Below are 22,477 nucleotides of genomic sequence, written 5' to 3'. Positions count from 1 at the left end.
GGTGGGAGAACTTGCACCAGCCTAATACCCAGCTGCTCCTGCAAGTTGGTGAATTGCACTTTCCCTCCCAAGCAGGGCTGATTTTTTATTTAGTAGCAACACCTGCAGGCTGGGTCTCTTAAAATCCTGCAAACTCATAGCAAGATCTGGTCCTTGTCCCAAAGAACTAAGTTCTCTGTTAGATACAAGACAGCATAAATGGGGACAGACAGCATCTGTTCCAGGTCAGGCAATAAATCAGTAGCTAAGATGGATCTAGAAACGATATCCCAGGTCAGGCCTGCAGTTAGTCAGCAGTGTGGTGACTGCTTCCTTCCTGAACTGCTTTAAGTCTCCTGAGCCAACATCCTGACACTGAAAAAAAAAAACCAAAAAAACACTTCATCTCACATTGTCTGATTCACTTCCCCCAACTGGGTGAGTGTTTCAAAGACCAGTTCAGAATGGACACTCTTGTGGTGGGAACTGTGCTGCCCTCCCTGTCCACACACCACCATATCCAGAAAACAGAAAGAGTGGCTTCTGGATCTGGCAGTCCCCTGTAACCAAGCAGGTATAAGAATGAAACTAACTTTAGTTTAAGTTGCTTGCTCATAAAATGTAAAACTGAAATTATTACAGTACCTCTGCTGCTGCAAAACTTTGTTTTACTGAATGCTGTTACCTTCTGCATCACGTTTGGGGAATTTTAAACAGGCAAATGGAAGGTCTGATTGAAGATGAAGTTAAGTGAAAGAAATTGGTCTCATTTAGCACATGACAGGATTCATCTGTGTTCCCAAGTCCACTGAGGTAGCATCATGGGCGTTTCATATTCATGAGCTGCTGCGACGCTGTGTCCCCTCATTTACAAAGCACCGTGTTCAGCAAATTCTGTCCCTGTGGACACTGTGTGCATTTCATGGTCTTGTCAGAGAGACATCAAACACTTCAGTAACCAAACACCAGAAAATGGCTTTAATTAGTGCATCTCAATGCAATAAATATTTTTTTCTCTCTAAGTGGAAAAATGGAAAATTAAAAAAAAAATAAAAGAAAAAAACTGAAAGCAACAGGCAAAAAATCTTCAAAAAACCATAAAGAACAAGGGACACAGACAGCTTCTGCTGAACACACAAACAAGCTTGAAGCCTCTTGGAAGGTTTCTCAGGAGAGCAGCAGGCAATTGGAGAGGATAAAGAATACTTCTTTGGATGCTTGGACATTAATTTCATAGGGATGCCTTTCCCTGACTGAAATTGCCCTACCAGTAGGCCAACACAGAACAGCGTGCCTGCCTGATCAGCCAAGAGGGAGATGAAAACTGTAGACTGAAAAGCAGGCAGTACCACAGCTACCAGGGCACTGCCTAAAAAGCTGAGACATGCAGAAGATAACCTGAGTGTCCCATGTCCCAAAGCATCCTTCTTCAGAAGAGAATGGTAACAGCGCAATCTGGCCAAGCTGATGGGAAAAGTCACACTGTGAGCAAGTGCCAGAGGATTCACAGGATCTAGGGAAGGTCATGCAGCAGACTCAGTACTCACCCTACAGCCTTGCCTTAAAAGATCATGTGTTTGCCTTGCACAATATTGCATCTCAGCTAGACAGATGACTGGCTGGGGGGTCGGGTGGGCCATGAGACACTCTACTTGCTTCAATAGTGTAGTGCTTTCATGGACTACCTGGTGTGGCATCGCTTCTTCCACACCTGACAGCTTGCTGGGAACAGGCATCAGGCATATCTGCTAGTTCCCAAGGCTGCTACTGACACAAAGGCTCTGCCCAGTTTAAGTCCCTATGAAGTGTGAGGAGAGATGGGGCATGGAACAGCCCTGTCAGATGAGTCGCTGGGCTCAGTGCAGGGCTTCACAAGCAGTAATACATGGCTTGTACAGTGCAAGAAGTAGGAGCAGACACTGATGGCCTTAAAGGTGAGGAACCTCTTAATGCATGGGTTTGTTCACCAGCAGCAGAAGACAGGAGAAACTGGAGGCCAGGCCTGGAGTCCACCACATTCCTGAGGTTATCAGCATTTAGAGTGATAACACAGCTCTTAGCCTTACCAACAGCCACTTGACAGAGCACTATGCCTGCCTTCCTTCCCAGTAACATCTGTTTTCCTCTTTTCCTCTGTTCCTTTGCAGTATTCCCCTGCTGAAACATACTCAGCAGGTAGTGGGGCAGCAGATGAGAAGGCATGAGGTGCCCTGAGAGGGTCTGGTGAACTCAGAAACACAAAACCCTCTTCAGCAATGCTGGAGATGAGAGATTTTGCATTAGAACATTACTGGGGCAGGGAAAGCAACTTCTCAGGATGCTCCTGTGGAAGCATGTTCAGGAGCAGGCGTGTCTGATTCTATTTCATCCTCTTCATGTTATGCTGCAAAAACAAGACAAACTACATTTCTTTTGTGCTAAATCCTTAGGTTTTTTATTTTTTCTTATATATATTTATTAAAAAATGCCTCTTTGATCGGCAGCACCCATGACACTTTCACATCCAGAGACTCCTCAGAAGCCTCCTTCCCTCCACACAAGGCCACCGCTGCTGACAGCCAGACAGGTTTGATCAGAGCCACTAAGAATCGGATTTTCATAAGACAGATGAGGAATCTTACTGCTGCTCTCTCTCATATCAGATGAGAAACTGAGGAGGAGGGGGGACTAGTCCTGAGGGAATGACACTACAATCAAGGGTATGCGGTTCTCTCTCTGTCCCTCCACTGCTGCAATTTTCAAAGGAGTTTGCCTCAGGCAATTTTAAATGATGGTGTCTCAATTCTGTAATCATCTTTCAAGAGCTTTTTCTTAAAGGGTATTTTAGGTAAACCGAGTCCGTCAATTACACTTACGGACTCAGCAATCACAGACCCACTATGACTGTGTATCAGCCATATCGCAGAATTTAGCAATGGAAGACGCTTACGCAAACTGTGATTTTCAGCCCCCAACAAGCTGTGTGCTCCCTTGTAACTAAGGTGTCCACTGCCCCTTGGCCAGTGGTCTGCTGCTTCAAATAGAACTTCAGACAATCTCTTGGGACATATTCTCTGCTCTCCCCTGACCACTGGGGCTGTCAAGAGGGAGCTTTCTTTGAACACCAGAGGCTCTCTATCACAACACCAGCAGTTACTGGAGGAGTTCAAACTGGCCTGGACCAACAGTTCAGTGGAAACCATCAGGTTGGGTGGAGTCTGCCCTTCAGTGACCTTGCACAGAGACTCGGGGTAGTACATTGGAAGAGCAGCCAAGGGGAAGACTGTGGTGTGCTGACAGAGCCACACACAAAGTCACAATGCAAATCCCAGAAACTCAACAATCACTGACCCTCTCTGCCCCAGAACCTTCTATTCAGCCCATTCACACCACTTCCAAAACACTATATTTTTCATTCTGTCTCCATTTCACTGATGCTCAGAACTTTTCAACCATTTAGCTCTCCCCAAACCACTCCATCACTGCCTTCTGAGCCTATGAAATACCTACTGGCCATAACCTTGACTGTTCCTGCAAATTCTGCCTTCTCTTACCCTCATGCTCAGCCAATGCAGCTGTCCTTGCAGCTCATGGCCCCTGGGATCCAGCAGCACTTGGTGTGCTCTGTAAAAACAGCAGTTTACCAGGTAACTGGCAAAATTTAATCAGGAATGATAGAGCCAATCATAACCCTCACTGTGCTCTATTCTCAGCTCTTTTTGGAGCAATATCATGACTGGTGCATATTCTCATGCAGCTCAAGAGGTGTTGGATATTATATGGCTGTGAATATCTCCCACCTGATGGACAGACCTCATTCCCCAGAAGGATGTGGGGACCACAGCATATGCCCACTTCCCCCTCTGTTGTTCACAGTCTGGACTCCCATCCTGTTCAAATGCAAAGAAGCTGCTGGCACATGCCAGAAGGGTAATAAGTCCTTCCAGAGGTTCAGCATTGCATAGAGAGGTCTAATCATCAGCTCTGCTTCCCTGAGGAGGCTTCCCAGCAGGTAGGAAGGGGGTTTGCCTTGAGGGCACAGAACTAGTGACTGTCTCCCAGCAGCCTTCCTCACCTGCAGGTCAGGTTTGGCTTGTCTGTGTAACATAGTCAGGCTTTCATTTCAATCAGCTGTCTCATTCACACACACTATCTGCTTTAAAATATCAAGCCGTTGTTCCTATAGACAGAGAATCACACATCTCATACCAGTCTTCCAAGAAAAGCCCTGTTCTAGGAGCTACGCATTCAAGGGTAACAGAGAGAAGGTGGAAAGGGACTTCTGAAGATGGGGCAATAGTCCATGTGAGAAGAATAGCTGGGAGAGAGATTACAACCTCAGTTAACAAGCTCCTGTAGAGTGCTGAGGAGGAAAATCCAAGGGCAAAGCAGTGAGGAGAAAGAAATCTAGGGGAGTGCAACTCAGCAGTGCAGAACTGGTGGACAAGAAAGGAACAACAAAGAAAGTTCTCGACAGAAGGATAAAGCTGATTGATGCATGGGGGGTAGAATGCCAGCATTTCTTGCCCCAACAGGAAACAGCTCTTTGTAGCTGCATGCCAGAAAGAGACACGCAAGCAGAGTAAAGCCCTCTATACCCTGATGGAGAAAGGAGCAAAGGGAAGGCCTTCAATGTGAGCTTGGTTGTCCTGTCTTCCCTCTCACCTCATGAAAAAGAATAGTCTGCACTTGGCAGAAGCTCTTGGCTACTACAGAAAACGAAGCTCTGCAGATAGCACATACTGAATTCCACCAGTAGTCTCACATTTCCCATCTCATGCAGCTTCCCTGCCGTACAGAACTCAGTCACTGCTGCTCATTTCCCCAGTTGACATGGACAGAAAATTGAGCAATTACCCTTAAACTCCTCTCTCTCAGTTTGCCCAGATTGCTACATACAAAGCATTAAGGCCCCAACTGCCCCTGGCCAAAAGTGACTCAACTAGGCCTGTCCTTTAGGAATTAAACACTTCTGCGTTGCTTGTGGAGGTTTATTATTCTTCAAGTTGTGATGCATTAAATCCTGCTAAAGCAGGTTTCCCACCATGCAGAGGACCTGGCCCCCCATGACAAAGTCTAGTGAGACACATATCCACCTAACAAAGGTGCATTATCTGCTGTGCCTGTGTAGTAGCGTGTACCAGCATGTGTTCAGGAAGATGGGCACTAAGTTCACAGGGGTGCTGTAGGAAATCACCCTAGCTAGCAACTAGACATTCCAGAGCTACTTTTGGAGAGATGCTAAACTTTTTCAAAAGTCTTTTCAACTTGGGGGTTTTACAGGAGCAAATGGTGCTTTTAGTCAAACACAAGTCTTTGCTTTCCTAAAACTCAACACTGGCGCCTCTTTAAAGGGCTCTCTTATCCTGGACAAGCCTTTATGAAAGAAAAATATAAAACAGAGAAAATGAATTCTGAGCATGACCTGAGCCAAGGTACTTCACTGCTAGTATCTCAGTGTTTTGTATTGTGCAGCATGGATGACTTGCACCTTCTGGGTTTCCCTGTGCAACTGTAATGAATGGCTGAAACTCCAGATCGTTCCATGCATGTCCCTGTCTGGCCCACTCACTTACAATCTCCCATATTATTTCAGTCTTTCCACACAGCCTGAGAAGTGTTTGTCCTCTCCCAAACTCCAACAGAGATGAGGAATCAGATGCTATTTCATACACAGGCCAAGAGCAGTGAAAGAATTCTACTTTTGTTTCTGAAACTACAAGCCCAAAAGCCTCCACTTGGCTCTACAACCTTCCCTCTATTCTCCACATGCCAAACTGTGCTCTCCCTAGGCCCTAGGCTTTTTTAACACTTTCTCAAATGGACTCCAAATTCTGAGCCTCTGGGGGTTAGTGATGCATAAGCAATCACAACTGAGCACATTTCAAATTCACAAGAACAACTTTTTAAGGGCATATAGTTTTGTCCTTCGTTCTTCTAATGAAAAGGTTGGATGGGGGACGAACAATGTTAATGGAATGGTACAGCTCAGCTTTCTAATAGGTTAAAGGAAGGCGATCCAAATGTATTGGTTGACAGCAGCAATCATTACACAACTGCGCCTGTTCATATTAAGGTGTACAAGCTAACACATTATGCAGCACAAAATAACCGTGACCCATCCTTGGGGATCCATACACCAATGTCTTGATTTTTGTATGTTTAGAATCTAAGCTTTACTGTTACAGTTAAGGACACAAACTCAAGTGCAGTTCTATGCAAAGTGGAGGCTGATACAGCTCAATTTACTGCACAGACGCAGCCAGTGCATGCTACTCCCTGCCTTCTTCACTAGACAGTTAGTTGTATCTCTCTGCTTATTAAAAAAAAAGTAATTTTATTCAGGTTCTGCAGTTTGTTTATTTGTCACTTCTCTACACTGCAATTGCTGAGCCCACATGGAAAACTCCTCTCCCAGAACAGCTTGCTTAATCTCCCTGTAGAAATAGGACCACGAGCCTGCAGTGCACTGATCCATTTAGAGATTTTTCCATATGCAAATTAGATCCACAACCCAGCATATTTCACTATACCAGAAACTGCCTGGGTAGGAACCATATCAGGTTAGTAGGCTCTTTCTTCTAACACAGATTTAATCCAAAGCTGAACTCTAGTTTGCAAACAATCCAAATCCAACTGTTAACCATAGGTTAGGCACAGATAAATAACTGAAGCATATTAGGATTCAACACATCTTCAGACCACACTGTGCATCAATTCTATTCTATCTTTATCACCCAAGGTCTTGGAGTGCTGAAAGTCACATGCTGCAAACAAACATTTGGCAAGCATTTTTATGCCTGGTTAGCAAAGACAGTTTTTACACTCTGAGTACATGACCACAGTTCAACAAAAAGGACAGCACATATGCAAACAGTCAAAGAGCTGTTCAGAACAGACTAGCAGCCTCAGTGACATACGCTGAAATTTAAGAAGCCCGAGAAACCTCCCAGGGGGAAAATTTAGTCTGTTCTGAAGATGCCAATGCTATAAAGGTGCCACTTATGGCAATCATGTGTTGCAATGCTTAATCTGTCTGGAAGACCCAAATAAGTCTTCATTTAATCTCATTAACCATACTGATGTCTGATCCTTTGTGACTCCAAGTAATTCTTCTGATGCTTGATGATATTTTACAGATGCAACTTTTTATACACTGTATAAGATTCCTAGTCCTTGAAAACTGAGGTAGCTCCAGAGACTTAAAGAATTTTTATGCTCCTCACAGTTCTCTAGTGTTCATCTTGAAATTCATACTGTGGATTTTTCCTGAGATTTTTCTTGACTCATCCAGTCCTAGAAGAGCAGGTGATATACACTATAAAGAAAACTAGTGCTAAGTCAGTAGATTTCACAGCAGCCTGCATAGGGATGGGTTGGGATTACCCACCAGTTCTTATGTTTAGTTTATGATCTTGGGTTAGGGTAAACAGATTTTTTAAATTAAGAATTCCATTATTACAGAGACCCTGGGAGAGTGGTGCAGGCACTTGTTTTGTTGGGAACAAGACAAGGATGTTGTCATAAAACAGGTGAGAGGCTTTATGCAGAGCATACTATCACCTAACTCGGGACAGCACTGAATCCCTTCTCCACTCTTAACCTTTTAACTTTTAATGCTTTTAGCTCTCTTTTTGCCCCAGTCCACAATTTTCCATGTGGAGGCAATCATAGAGAGAAGTGTCCTCGACACTTTCCTTCTTTCCAAGGGTCTTTTATAATTCTGTGTCCATGAGGAGCCAGTTAGACTACAGGTTCACTTCCTCATCTTCCTTCTCCATCTCCTCTAATTTCTCCCTCATTCAGCAGGTGGGGAGACCCAGGCAACTTCCACATTTGTTTACCCTCAGACCGGTTCATTTCTTCGCAATTTCTTACAGGATGCTTCTGCTACTTTAGTGGAGAGTCCCCACACATGCATGAAGGCACTTCTTGTAGACAAGTATGTGATATCTTACCTCCTCCATCATCTGATGCCTCCAGGCTCTGCTGTCTGAGACGATGGCTGCAGCAAAACACATGGAAGAATTTCAATTGCAAACCCAGAAAAGCATCTTGTTGTGCCCCCTTCCTTCCCACCAAGCCTCATGGCCTGTCAAGCGGAGAGTCTCCAGATATGCTTAAACAGCAGACTGACCTTCCATACCCCTCACTGCCGGGCTCAGCAGAAATCTCAGCTTAAGCAACATGCCTTGTACCTAAGACAAACTTCTAGGCTGCAGACCGTAGGGCCTGGGGTGGGTTTGGGAGGAAAGCAGTTGCTTTTTAATTTTCTTTCTTTCTGTTACATGGGAGTGACAGAGCCATCACCTACTCCACATCCAGGGAACTACAGAATGACCAGCCCTGCCCCCTCCCAGGACACATGGCATGAATTCATGACAGGCTCTGCACACTTCCAAAGTTTCAGATCTTGGAGTTCTGGTGCTTAGTGGACTGTGCCCCTTCTCTGTGAGATCAAATATGAAAGTTGTGGAAGAAGTCTCAGCAACAATGGAAACTTACTCTTCTACTTCTTCTGCATGCTTTCTTCCTGACCTGTAAGATGAGAAAGGCCTATGCTTAGAAAAGGCTAGAGAAAATTAAAAAACTGCACCTTTCCCTACATAACTGTTATTGTGCAAAACAGTTTTCTGCACCAGGTCTGATATAACACACTGAGTGACCACTAAACCAGTATATCAAAAAGTCCCTGAGTGAAACAGATAGATGAAGAACCATTTGGATCCCAAAAGACAGCCATGGCTGAATACAGCAAGAACAACACTCCCTCGTTTTTTAGCTTCTCAGACACTCTTTCACCCCCTCTGCCATCATTTGCAGGTAAAGCTTGCCTTACCTGAGTAGAGAGGTGGATGCTTTAAGGAGTGAAGGAGGTGCTATACTTTGTCTACCTACAAGGTAGGTTCTTCCTTCCCCTGGTTATACATAAAGATTTTCTGGTTGCCTTTTAGGTTAGGAGTCCCATCCAAATTGGACAAGTTCAGGTCAGACATGCAGTTGCTGCAGAAAATCAGGGCTGATCTGGCTGAGTTAACAGGAGTTCATAATAATAACATGGGGGGGAGGCACTGGCAAATGGCAGCTCGCTTGCTCTCCACCCCAGCAAGCCCAGAAGTAATTCAGTCCCGATTAGGAACACTTGTTCAATATTCAAAATGTAAAACATGGAGGTTGCTGAACCAGCACTTTGAAAAGTTAATTAAATGCCAGGTTTCTTTTTAGCAGATACTCCATCACTCACTGATTGCTTTGGCCATTTTGGAGAGTGAAGTTTCATCTCTATGTGTTGGGAATAAATATTCTCCCCTCTGCTGAAGTCAGGGTGCTATGACAAAGAATAAATGGGGCCCTCCCCTACCACATGCACTGTCCCAGGACACACCAAGATGTAAGAGAAGTTGCTTCACTGCCTTGCACTGTTCCTTTCAAAGCAATTCTGAGACATGGGACAGGCCTCTCCTCATCTGCTCTCTGCTCTAGCAAGTTACGATCTTCATCAGCTCTCCTATGAATAATCTATTCTTCTAAGAGCAAGGAGCAGGGCACAGAGGATGTCTAGCTATAAGAAGAAGAGGTATAAGGAGAAGAAAGTCCTTTGTCTCCACTGCTCTCCCTGGAGCTTGCAGTCTGTAAGAAGTTAAAAATTACACTGAATCGGTGATCTAAGCCCAGTAATATCCACTGCTATAATCAGAACTGCAGATGTCACTGTGGGTGACATCTGCATCTGGGCTTTCAGCTGTATCTGAACCCTCTGTTCCGAGGCAGAAATGCAACAGAGCTGGGGAGTTTAGGAAAGAGCTCTTCCAGTGAGGATGAACTGTTCAGCTCCATCCTTCTCCTCAGTGATAGTACAAAGCACTTTTTGTGAACCCCTGATACCATGGAGAAAGAAGAAGATGGCTTCAGAGAGGCCACCACCAGCTCTCACTGGAGTTTAGACTCTGAAAAGACAGAGGTGGAAAGATGATGCAAGATTTCTCCAATTTTATCCCTTCCTTATGCCTTCACAGAACTGATTCCCACACACTGCCTTCATAGCCTTGCCTTCAGTGAACTGAAACATCCCAAATTATGGCATTGCACAGCCTTGCACAGTGAGATGATTTCCTGGGGGTTAAATCTAACCTTTTCTTAGCATGATCCCATTATTCTTGATTATTGTCCAACCCCAAATAACACTCTCTTCCTCAGTACTCACACTTCTTACATCTTTACTCATCTCCTGTCTCCAGGCAGGAGTGAAACACACCACATGTTTATACTTCCCAGGAGAAGGTCACTCCTGCTATCCCTGTAAGCAATTTCTGTTTCTTTTTCCTAAGCTCCCTGTCATAACAGATATCCAGGTGGTCCACAGGGAAGGCAGTCATATGTTAGTCCTAGAGGCAGAGACTACTTCGCTCATGTTTTGAGACTTAAGCTTTCTCAACTTTTCCTTGTGTTAGGAAAGGACTTACTCAGGACAATAAACAAATACCTAATTATGAAACAGCTGCACTATACTGGAAAAAAATAGTAATTTGGGGAACAAATTAATCAGTTGGGAGGGGGGAATAGTAGTTACCCCTTTAATCCCAGAGCCCAGATCTAAAACACTCTCTTGTCAAACAAGACCATTCCTTTCCTCTCTCTAGGGCAAGTAAAAGCCCCGTGGTCAGCCCCCCCAGGAGAACACCTTAGTCCCTTTGCCACAGGGCCTGACGGTGGCAGTGGGTGATGCAAGTCTCTCATGCTGACAGTGCTGTGGTTTATACAGAGCATTTAAATACCAATTACAGTAGAGCAGGAACGAGAAATTACTTGTTTTGTTTAGGGGAGATTTCTGCTTCCAGTCACCTGTACTAGATATGTTTGTTAATATATGAATTGGAATAGCATTGATGAAACTGGTATTTCAAACCAGCTGATAAGCTCACGGGTAGAAAACTATCCCAGAAATATAGTATGAAGCTTCTGGAGCACAGGAAGAAATTGCATGTTTTATACTCCCCGTGGCCTTAATGATTAAGCTATTGAGCAGGTTTGTTCCTGACTAGTCTTTTGCTTTTTTGGCCAAGTTGCAATACCTAAATTTACCTAACAGAGTGACTCTAAGAGAAAAGAGAAGATTTGTCTTGTGTCGTAAGGTTAAAAACCTTGAAGGCAGTAAGAGAAATCATTCAGTCTTCAAAAGGTGCCCCAACTCCAACTCTGTCCATTCCATAAACTTAGCTGAGGGCTAAGCTACACATGGAGATAGTATTCCTGCAGAACCAGTCACCTGCTTGTCTCTTTGCTCTCCAGGTACTACGTGAAGCCTCACAGGATTTCTTCATGAAGCCACCATATTGCTTTAAAGCATTGTGAGCATCTCTTCCTGAGAACACTTTCAGCTTACCAATGCCAATTGCAACACACTGAGACTAACATCTCATCCTTCAGGAATATAAGGCCTGGGTACACAGCACCCTCTTCATTCACCTCGTGGTCAGAGCTTTCTAGTGATGAGTGAAAGCAGACATGGAATGAACCCAACTGTAAACTCAAGCCAGCATACACAGATTTTCTACTCTTTTCTCATATTCTCAGCAACACGAAGTGCACTGCCCTGCTTTGTCTGCTGCAGCAGCAGGCACAGCCCAGGGAGGGCAGCAACAAATACCTACCAAATGAGCAATTGAATATGAACTACAGATACACTCACTCAAGTAAGGACAAGCAAAACAGTATAATCCCGGGAGCAGAGCTCAGAAATGCATTCTCAGTACTATATACCAGCCATCTCCAGCTTTTGTGAGGCAGTAATACCACTCATTTCTTCTCATAAATGCATTTTTTTGGAGTGCCAAAGACCGTGGACCAACTTCATCACCTGGACAGATCCATTTAAACTCCCTTTCCCCGCGAGACTGTCAGTGCTCCCAAACATAACCATAATCCAGGAATATTCCCTACAGCTTCGGCCAGCTGCTTACTCCCTCTCTGTTTCAGGGTGTTGAATAGTTTGGAAACCGGGCAGAAGACCCTGACAGACCCCATGTAACCCCAGGGTATGTAACTCCTAGTACAGAATACCTATTTCTCTCTTAACTCTGTCTGGGGGCAGAAGATCTGCTCTCATTCTTGAGTGTGGTCTTTGTTCAGTTCTGGCCAGGAGGAATCCTTCCTCCACATTAATGAGAAGAGGTTAAACCTCAAAACCAAGGCTTTACCCCCCCACACACCCTTAATGTACAGCTGCACCCTAATGTACAGCTGAGCTGCTTCCAAGCTGCCTGCAACTTCAATGCTGAAGGGTGAAAGGCAGTTCTAATGTAGACATAATCTCTGTTAAACTGTTTCTTTCTCATTTAATGGACTACCACGGAGATCTAAATGGAGATAAAGTAGCAGGGCTCAGAGAACAGCCAGGATGCTATCTTTATGCAGCATGACAATGTGCAGTGGTTAATTAGACACCATTAACCTATTTTAGCAGAGGACATAACTGGGATGAATGGGGGGAAATGTCCTTGAAATCTTTTAATGTCCACAGCTCATGAGAGCTTCAGACACACTTGCGTCCTGCACCGAGCCACCGCCAGGCTCCAAGGAGGTCACTGCGCTGGAACCGAGGTTCTCCGCCGCGGCACAGGATGGTGCAGCAGTGCAGCTAAGGAAAAGGGAAGCAATTATGACAGCTTGTTAAAACGAACAAGGGGGCGGCTGGGCAGGAACGCCCGGTACGGAACGGAGAAGCAGAGCGAGCGGGAGTTCGGGCAGCCCCCCGGCCGGCCCGGCCTTGCCCTCCACGGCCCGGCGCACCCGCCCGCCCCGAGGCCGAGCAGCCGCCGCCGCCGCGCCCGCGCTCCCGGCCCCGCTGCCGCCCGCCACCGCCCTCTGCCGGGCACCGCGGGGTGCGGGCCCGGCCGCCGCCAGCGCCAGGGAACCGAGCGCCCCGCTCGGCTGTCACCGACTGCGGGCCGTCACAGCCGCCACCTGCGGGCTGCCCGGGGGCGGGACGGACCCCTGCAGGGGCCGCGAGTCGAGGCCCAGGGGTATTTTCGTCATTTTACAGGGCAGCGGAGGGAGAAATTCATCTGCCCGTGTGTGTTAGCGTATTTTCTGGCATGTCTCAACCAACTTCTCTTATGAATCACGCGGAATCAGAAAGCCCTCTTGCTAAAAGAATGAAATGAGGGGGGGAAGAGAACGTCGTGATGTTCAGAGATACATTTTGTTTGGAGAGAGCAGGGCGATCAAAGTGTGGGCAGAGATGGGCTGGGTGCGCAGGAAGCAAGTCACCAGCCAGCATTCTGCCTCATGCTTCCATACAACACTATACCCAGTTAGTTAAACGACAAAATGCTTGACTCAGCCTGCCTTTTGCCTCTAGCACAAAGACTGTAATTCAGGTCTAGGCCTGAGGGAGGAGGGGGAAAAAAGATTATAAAGGACATTGTAATCTGTTGCTCAAGTATTTCTTTAGTGCCCATCAATACAGTGAGTGGGTGGTGAGCTAAGAGTTGCAGCTTGTTCAATAGCCTAAGGCACAACTAAATTACACATCCAATATGATGCACAAGTGCTAACTGATCAGTTCTGCAGGCTCTCCAAGAGTGGATCACTGCTTGTTTGCTGAGACACAGGAAAAACACTCACCAAGACTGTATGTAAACTAGAACTGCTGGCTGTGCTGGAAAACAGGACCACAAGGTGTCTTCTCAGCTATTCCACTGCACCTTTCTTGCAGGTCTGATCAGTTAAGTTTCCACCCCCTCTCACTGGACTCTGGCGTCCTGGAAAAGCCAGATCTTCCTTGATTAAATTAGGGAGTTTAATCTTCACATCTACAATCAAGGCAAGTTTTGCCATTTATTTCAGCAGAGTGAAGACTACTATGAGCCTTTATTTTTATCATAGCATGTCACCTCACAGTTCTCCACTTCCAAGCCCTAGGGTGCATGGCTATCTCTATCTCCATAACAAGGTTTTGAGCAGATACATTTTTTAAACTGTAATGGTCCCACTTTCTGCCCCTCACAGGGTCCCTGGGCTGCCCGGACGACATGCTGAACACACTGCCCCAGAACACGGCCCTGAGTAGGAAGGATAAAGCAATGAACAGGCGTACTCCGTGGGACGGGATCTGACAGACAGGGCAGCTAGCAGGCTCCATCTGAAACCGGCTTGTGAGGCACTTAATCAATCTCTAGCTGAAGTGTTTTTGTTTCTCCTCAGGTCCTAATACATGGGCTTACTTAACAGAAACAACAAAGGACAAAAGCTCTGGCAAACAGGACTTTTAGGAACAAAGTACAAGCTGACAGAGTGCTCACGGGGGTCACTGAACCTCAGCCTACTCACTGCATCATTCTCATAACAGATGTTCTCAGGGTTCTCTCACTTGCTCACTGGTAGGCTTGCTGACCGGCAGAGCTGTTCAGAGGTCCCACCGAGCAACAGAAAAAAACAACAACACTCAATACAAATTCCTGCTGTGTGGGAAAACAGTGCTGCAGTTTCTAGAGGTATCCACCACACATCTTTGGTCCCTGAGAACAGGGGCTCCTATCCAAGTGATCACGTCCTCAGTCTCCAGTAAGCACAAGGGCCAACTCTCACACCAAAAGACTCTTGAGGTTAGTTTCCATTTAAAGGGAAAAGTACACTTCTAATCGTCAAATGGTTACAAGAAAGGACTGCTATGAGACAGAACTAGACAGAATGCAAGAAAAAGTATCTAAGGTTGTTTGGGTTTTTTTTTTTCAAATCTCACAGTAGAGAACAAACTCATGATCCTGAAGTCCAAAGACCTTTCACTCATCACTGAAAACATTTACATGGAAAACATTAGAAAGAACTAGGTGTTTATTACTGAATGGCACCTTGTGCTGTCATCTGAGAGCAACAGCTTCTGAAAGGAGATATTTTAAAAACCTGGAACAAGAACTTGAGAATAGTGGAGGGGTTATATGGGGAGGGGAGCTGAGGGAGGGGGAAATAGGGTCAAGCAAGTAGATCAGGTCATCTCAGGTCTCTTTCCGCAGGTAAACTGCATTAAGCTAGACTTTACAACTGCTTTAGAGGTGACCTACAATGGCCAGACAATGTTTTAGCCTTGTCTTTGACAGATACAAAAGGGATGCAAGCTGCATATGTTCTTCAAGAAGATTTTGCTTTTTTCAAACTAGAAATATTTGGGACAGCAATGATAGTATCCTCTGAATTTGCTGGTAAATTTCTTGGAGATGCAGAGAACTAAGGAAGGAAGATGCTTTGTCCTCAATCGGAAAAAAAATCAAACGGATTTCAGCCTGAACATATTCTGCCACCTCAGCAGCTTACATGGACTGTTACCAAAAATGTCACACTCCTGTTCTGTTCTGGTTTTGTCAGGCTGGCTTCGTTTTCTAGGGGAGCCAGAAGCTGCAATCCTACTAGTCCATCCATTGTCCAGTATCTTTCTAGAAAAAGAAGTCAAAGAAAACTTCACTAACTGGTAAAAAATAAAAACAAATCTAGGTTAAAAATAAGAAGAAAAGGAAAAAGAAAAAAAAAAAAGAAAAAAGGTAAAAGAAAAAGCAAAACTCTTCTTCCAGGCTCCTCTGGCACTGCAAAGACAGAAATGGGCACAAGTCTAACATTTTCCCTTTGCAGGAAACCCTTGCAAGTCACACTAAGCTGGTTTAAAAAGAAAAAAAATCCCCCATCACAGCCAGGGCACTGAGGAATTCTCAGATGACTCTTCTGTCTTTTAGGAACTCTTCTTTTTCTGCCAGTTATCTTTACTGAGTCTAAACAGAAACACCAAGGAGAGCTCACCCCAGCAATAACATGAAGGGACAAGAGGACAGGAGCTTGTTAGCATTCCTGGAACATCCAGCCTATTAAAAAAAAAAAGGAAAAAGAAAAAAGAAAAGGGTGGGAGGCAGGGACAGAGAGGAAAAAACCGACCCTGGGCCTGCACATTGCAGTTTACCACCATCTTGATGTCCTTGATGCGTGCTGATGGCATGGAGGTGGCTGGCACTGGATCAGCCCAAGAGAAGGAATGAGAGGCCAATGGAGATTTATGTGAGGAGAGTGAGATGGACAAGGTAAAATTGTCAGGAGGAGTTGTTAGAAAGTAAAATATATTGTGACAATTCCACTCCTGCCGTTCATCAATAAACTGACAGATCATTTAGTGTCAATTAGGAGTGATAGATGGACAAGTCCCCATGATCCTGGGCCAAAATTAATGGCTGGGAGGGAGAGGGTGATTGAAAATGACGGCTGACATTGAGAGGAAAGTCCTGAAGGTCCCCAAGGGGCCATTACTTGCCTCATTCCCTTGCAGATCAATGCAGGGACAAACCCAAAAACAGACACTTCAAGACAAAACTTAATCAGACTTCCTTTTCTTTCTTCTCCTTCTAAGTTGTGCCCCCTCACTTGGCAGCCTTGATCCTCTGTGCCCATACTCTTCACATCACTGAGAACATCCACAGATGGCTGCAAGATGCAGAGTGAGGCTAACATCTCCTGTGCAGCCAGATGTCTGGTTCCCCGCCTTACATGGCAGTGTCACAGGGAAGCCTAGCCTGAGATTCACCTCAACACTGCTGGACTTGGAGTAGAGGGCAGAAGCAATGACAAGCTTGTGCCAGATGGAGAAACTCATGAGCACTTTACTATTCCCAGCTGCAACACAGGAATGACTGGAGGTTCTAAAACCAGGCACTCTCAGGGGTCATTTCTTATAGATAGAACACAAGACAGTTTAAGCCCATATTTTTGAAACAGGAGGTTTTTAACTTTACTTACCCCTAGAGACCTTGAATCATAAAACCCCTTAATCTCTTAAATAACTTTCCTCCAGCCCCAGGGTGCAATCTCACCATTGCCCACCCTCCAGAGCCCTAAATGATATCTACACAAGGGCTCAGCTACCCTGCTCTAAAGGTCACCCCAACTGCATCCTCTTCCTTCCTTCAGGCCCTTAATATTCACCTTCTTTGTAAATGCATTCCTGGACACTGTACCACTTCTTCTGTCTGAAAATATTCAGCATGGTTGTTTTCTTAAACAAGCCTTCAACTCTGGGTGACCTATCAGTCAGAAAGGGGAAATTTCAGTTGTAGCTGAAGCACCTGTTGCTAAACTGCCACGATCGATGTAGAAGAAAGGAGGTACATTTGCAGGCACTGGAAGGGACTTCCTACTGAAAATAGCACTTGTGTTTGCTTGCAGGGCCACCTGAAATGAGCTGTGTTTATTCCAGAACAACCCTAGCTGCTGTCTGCAAAGCTGTAGAAATTTTAGGGGGCTCACTGCAAGACCAAAGGGGTCAAGCACCCAGGTACACAGAAAGAGTCACAAGAAGCAAATATAATACCAGAGAGAAAACTGAAGAATTCTATCAGTCAAGTCAGAGATATGAGATCAGAAGAAGTTGGAACTAAATGGATCCTGGAAGTACTCCTCCTTTATCAAATCCTCACCAGTATGCAAAACCCTTTTTCTTTTCCCACTGGCAGGCACTTTGTGTTTCTTTCTTTTGATGTGTGAGATAACCTGATAATAAACCTCTGCTTTGCTTGTCACAAGTGTCAACACCGATGTCATTAGGGACATCAGCACAGTGTTCAGAATGGCACTTGGGCTCCATCCAGTGGTTAGAGAGTTGCTTCTGTAGCAAAACCCAGCTGTAATTACTGATATCTCAGCAGGATACAAGGCGCCAAGTGGCTGCCTAAGTTCTTGGTTGGTCCCCTTTCCACCAATATTGGGGCTAGAATGTTGCTGGGGCAGCAATGGGACTGCCTCTTCTCATAGAGAATTATTTTTCTCAGTACAAATTTAACCAGATAAGGCAGATTCAGGTACAGATGACCCTGTCAGTATGGAAAATGAATTTTCTGTCACTACTTTGCACCATTTATTTGCTGATTGCAGAAGACCAGTCTGGGAGTTTGCTCAGACACTTACTTGCAGTCTTCATCATCATCCAGATTTATCAAATGGGACTTATAGCAATGACAGCAGTTCTACAGATGTATTAAGAGTCCAAAGTAATCTTTCGATGAATGGCTTTTAAAAACTTGAGTAAAAGAGCATTTTGATAGTTCTCAGCAATTTAAATATCTAACACCTGTAAATGCTATGGGTACTCATGATAAAACACTTTATCTCACTTGCACACAATCTGTGATAATTAATTTAAAAAATAATTATAGGTTGGAAAACTTTAAGGGCCCTCCTCAACTTTCTACCTTGCAAAAGTCTGAGAGAGCAGCAGTCTGATGGAAATAATCGGCAAGATGGTGAGAAGATTTGGAGGCTACCTAAGCATGACAAGACCTGGGCAGGTAAGGGATGAAGAGGGAGAAGGAAAGGTAGAAAAACAGGTTGCAAGCTACATTCTCTAACATGTGCCGAATGGAAACAAAAAAAAAACATTTTTAAGTGATCATTTCACATTGGTAAGACTCTGAACTAGAAATACAGCAGAAAAGTATCCCTGCAGGAAAAGCAACACATGCAGTGGCAACTGGCTGAATCTGTCAGAAACAGAACTAAAAGCTAAGACTTCAAATGGAGAGAGAATAACACATAAATGGCTACAAAATCATTGCACAAGTGGCTGCAGTATCATATCTGACTCACAATGTATTTTACACAACACAGAAAATCTAACTGTACCCACTCTGCTCATCCTTCCTTTCTAAGTAAACAAAAAAAATCAGATTTTAACATTGTCAGTTCTGAAAATCTAATTACTTCTAACAGAAAAATTCCCAAGTCCAGGCTCTGTTACACTGGCATAAAAGTGCTTAAACCTACATCAGATGTATCAACAGAAGCATGTTATTCTAACTACATCTACAGTAGTGAAACTGGAGCAAGTTAACTTGATGGGCTTCCAAACTGAGTCAAATTGGTTGAAAAGCTGTGGGGAGATAGAGCCTGAGAAAACAGAAACAACACAGCTACAGCAACATTGGTATGACATCAGCCGATGACTCAGACTTTTCACATGAAGGCTTTACCCTGGGATATGTCACAAAGACAGCCCTACAGGCCAGCATCTCAGACTTTTTTAAGGGAGAGAAGAAGAGAGATCAGCTTTGGGAGAACACACAACTGAAGGAAAGACAGGGGAACTAGTTGTACAAAATCCTCGTACCTCATATGACTGAAGAAGTCAGAACAAACTTCTCCTCCATAAAATTTGTTCAATAAAAACTCTGAATACAAATGAAAAGAACACTTAGATATGACACAGTATCATACGCATGACAGAGCAAGGGGTACATCTTGATCTCGTGTCCCACTGTGCAGAGTCTCACAGGCATAAAGGTCTACAACCCTACGACCCTACAGAATCTCCCGTTCTGCTTCTTCAGCTGAATTGCATCCAACATCATAGAAGCATTTACTCCAGACACCTACAATGTCTGTAAACCATGCAGTTGAGATCTGGGGAAGCACCACTGATAGCCACTGCTGCAAATCTACTGGATAAGGCTAATAAGGCTAATGCCAAACAATGGAAAACATAGTAAAGTAGCACATGGTACAGTGCTGTTACATTAGGAACCTGTACACTGTCCTTCAGGGCACATTAGACACAGCCCTGAATATGTATTACCTCCAGTCCAGTCCTTTGCCTAGCCAACAGTTACATAACTTATTATTCCTGAACAATGAAATTCACCTTTGTTCTCTGCTGTCACATTTCCATAAAGCTTCTGCTTGGTCCTACAAAGATCCAGGATCATTGGTGGCACTTTTTTACTACCCTGAGGTGGATTCAACCTTGCAATGGCAACTTCTAGCTGCAGCCAGCCTATGAAAAATAACCATTATCAGGGTTAAACTGGAGAGGAACAGGAGTTCAGACTGAAATCTTTATTCCTTTGCTTTATTTCAGTCTCCAGATTATTTATTTTTCAGAGACAAACACAGTGACAATTTTCGCAGAAAAGTACTGTTTTTCAGAAAGGCTATCCCAGAATACAGACCACCTTTCTCATCTCCCAAGAAACAGTGACTGTATAACAGGTTTCTGGATGTCTTCATCCATTCTCAGAGTTCCAAAAAAGAAAATACATAACTTTTCATAAATCAGAGTGCCTCCAAAGTATATATTAAGGCATATACACTCTTATTAAAGGCCTTTAAGTACACAAGCAACCTCACACCACTCCATGGCTGAGCCCTTCAGCTCTGTGAATATGAAATACAACATCAGTGTAATTTCATAGCTTGGAAAACAACAAATGGTTTGAAAGCAAGTCATCTCCTCCCAGTCTGAACTGTCCTTTAGTTTTCATACCTATTCTATAAACCATGTGCAGATATTTCCTTTGCCTTAGGTGTCCTTCATAAGCATTAGGCTTCTCAACATATACTCTACAATTTGTATACTTTTTTCCTCCCATCTCTTCTTGATGACCATTTCTATCCATCTCCATTATACCATAACCCCATACACACATAAACATTGACAAATTTCACCTTTACTGTCAAGGCTGATCACTAAATCCAGATGTGTTCATTGCACTCTTGTCAGTGGGGCGCTGTCATGTGTCACTCTCTTGGAAAGAATGGAACCAGTCAAACCCCCCCACCTCAGCTCCTGCATTTAACATGCTTATTATGTTCTTGACTCCTTCCAGGTACTGTACCAGGTAAGGAACACACTGCCTATGGCAAACAGTGACATGTACACAGTTCTGAGATTCACTAAGTCAATTAACCAATGGAACCAAGCAAGAGCAATAATTCAAACAGCTTGAAGGAGCTACATTGGTATTGGAGACAGAGGCCACGTAAAAGACCCACAAAAACTCTTCCAATATCTCTGACAGCAAAGTCCAGCTAGTGATGTTCACTTAATCCACACCTAAGCCCCTCTTAATAAGGAAAGAGATGAGGACTCACTTGATAGGTGCCAGTACAGGATCATCTGCCCAGCCTCCTTGCCGGCGTGGAGGTTTAGGTGGTGGACCCTTTAATAAAGAGAAGAGACACATTACAGACAGCTCCAGTCAAGGCGAAGTCAAGCCAGTTGAGACACCAGGTCCACACATACTAATGTAATACTTTACCAAATAATAGATAGATGGAGAGATAGTGTTTAAAATGCTGATTATTCATAAAATAAAAGGAGGACATATATTACAGGACAGGTTTTTAAGCATCACTGTAAGCAAAAGTTGTATCACTCTAATCAGCATCTTGACAAATTTCAGGTCTGTGTGCCTTTGACTTGTCCAGGACACACAGTACAGTACCAGACTGATCCACAGAGGATGTGCTCTCCTGGCAAAATAGGGTTCACTGGGAACTTGTTCCTTACTGTTGCCCACATATCAGTGGGAGGTATTATGTTACAACTTTCCTAGGGTACCAGACAGCATGTTTTAGACATCTTGTTTTAGATGAGGAATTGTTACTAAAAAGTATGCTTTTGTCCACTGCCTAGAATAGGAGAATAGATGCCAAGTTCAGATGCAGTGAGCCATATCAAACACTTCCAAAGTTAGTTGGGATGAATCCCACCACTGCCACCACTGATATCTAAAGGGGAAGTTCATCTGGAGCTTAAAGACACTCCCTGCTATTTTCTTGCATTGCCTTGTGTGGTACTCTGCCACGTGGCAAGAGAAAACAGGAATTCAGCTTGGAGCTTATGATGGGAATTTTCAAATGAATTCCCACCATTTAGGAGCTGCCCGTTGCCTTTACAGTTTTGGATTCAGTTCCCTCAGCCTGAGGCACCTTGTACAGCAGTGACTTCAGTGTTCGGCATGACAGGCAGTGGTGAAAGCAGAGAGGCAAGGTGAGCCCAGTTTATATAGCTCCCAATTGATGGTGCCCAGTGAGGGATGATAGATTACAAGGACCAGTGAAGGGACCATCATGAGAAAGGATGATTAGGTAAAAGATGTCCCAAAACAGAAAAAAAAAATGGTAACTGCAAAGGAATGGCAAGGGGACAGATGGCTCCCACAGCTTTTATTAAGAAAGTGAATGAGTGGGATGACTCCTGAGGATTTTAGACTTCAGAGAGAACTCCGCATGTGTAGTGGAGTCAACCCTGAGTCAAAGCCAAACCACCTCTTGCCACACACGAGGAAGGGGTTGAGCTAGCCCCTGATGGCCTGATGGTAGGGGTCTCCCATGTTTATTTCTTGAAGTAGAAGCATTGTTTGTGAGTGTGGGAAATTAGGAGACCCTGCCAGGGGCAGCCGCTGCCTGCTGCAGGGAGGGAGCATGACCCTGCATAGCTCCCTGATAGGAGCAAAAATAGTCATCCTCCAAAAATAAACAGGGAGCAGGAATGAGGCAGGAGCTGCAGTCCCAAAATACCAACTTTCTTCAGCAAAGGGAGCACAGGAGGGCAGAGGGACAGGCAGGGAGCGTGAAATGCAGGAAACAGCCTCCTTATATGGGCTCATCCGTAGGGGACAGAGCTCAGTCGACTGGAATGACCATGTCACAGAATGTGAAGCCTTCAGGGGCCCAAGTGAATGGAGTTTTCTGATCTTTAAATGATTCCCCC

The 22,477-nt window shown here is 44.6% G+C and overlaps 1 protein-coding gene across 2 annotated transcripts in view; it reads right to left on the bottom strand.

Annotated features, from left to right (window-relative positions):
* The window catches only part of IFT43 (intraflagellar transport 43), a 42,720-nt gene that overhangs the window by 6,457 nt on the left and 13,786 nt on the right, over positions 1–22,477 (bottom strand). For both annotated transcript variants that reach the window (XM_029964239.1, XM_029964240.1), the window contains 3 exons: positions 20,854–20,921; positions 8,464–8,496; positions 7,917–7,963 (listed from right to left, as the gene is read on the bottom strand). In XM_029964239.1, coding sequence (XP_029820099.1) covers positions 7,917–7,963; positions 8,464–8,496; positions 20,854–20,921 — 148 coding nt within the window. The remainder of the gene's footprint in view (positions 1–7,916; positions 7,964–8,463; positions 8,497–20,853; positions 20,922–22,477) is intronic.

Source organism: Manacus vitellinus, unplaced genomic scaffold (genome assembly GCF_001715985.3).
Source record: "Manacus vitellinus isolate BGI_N305 unplaced genomic scaffold, ASM171598v3 scaffold_6_pilon, whole genome shotgun sequence".
Lineage (NCBI taxonomy): Eukaryota > Metazoa > Chordata > Aves > Passeriformes > Pipridae > Manacus > Manacus vitellinus.
Note: the sequence above shows the minus strand (reverse complement) of the source record. Positions and strands in the feature narration are given on the sequence as shown.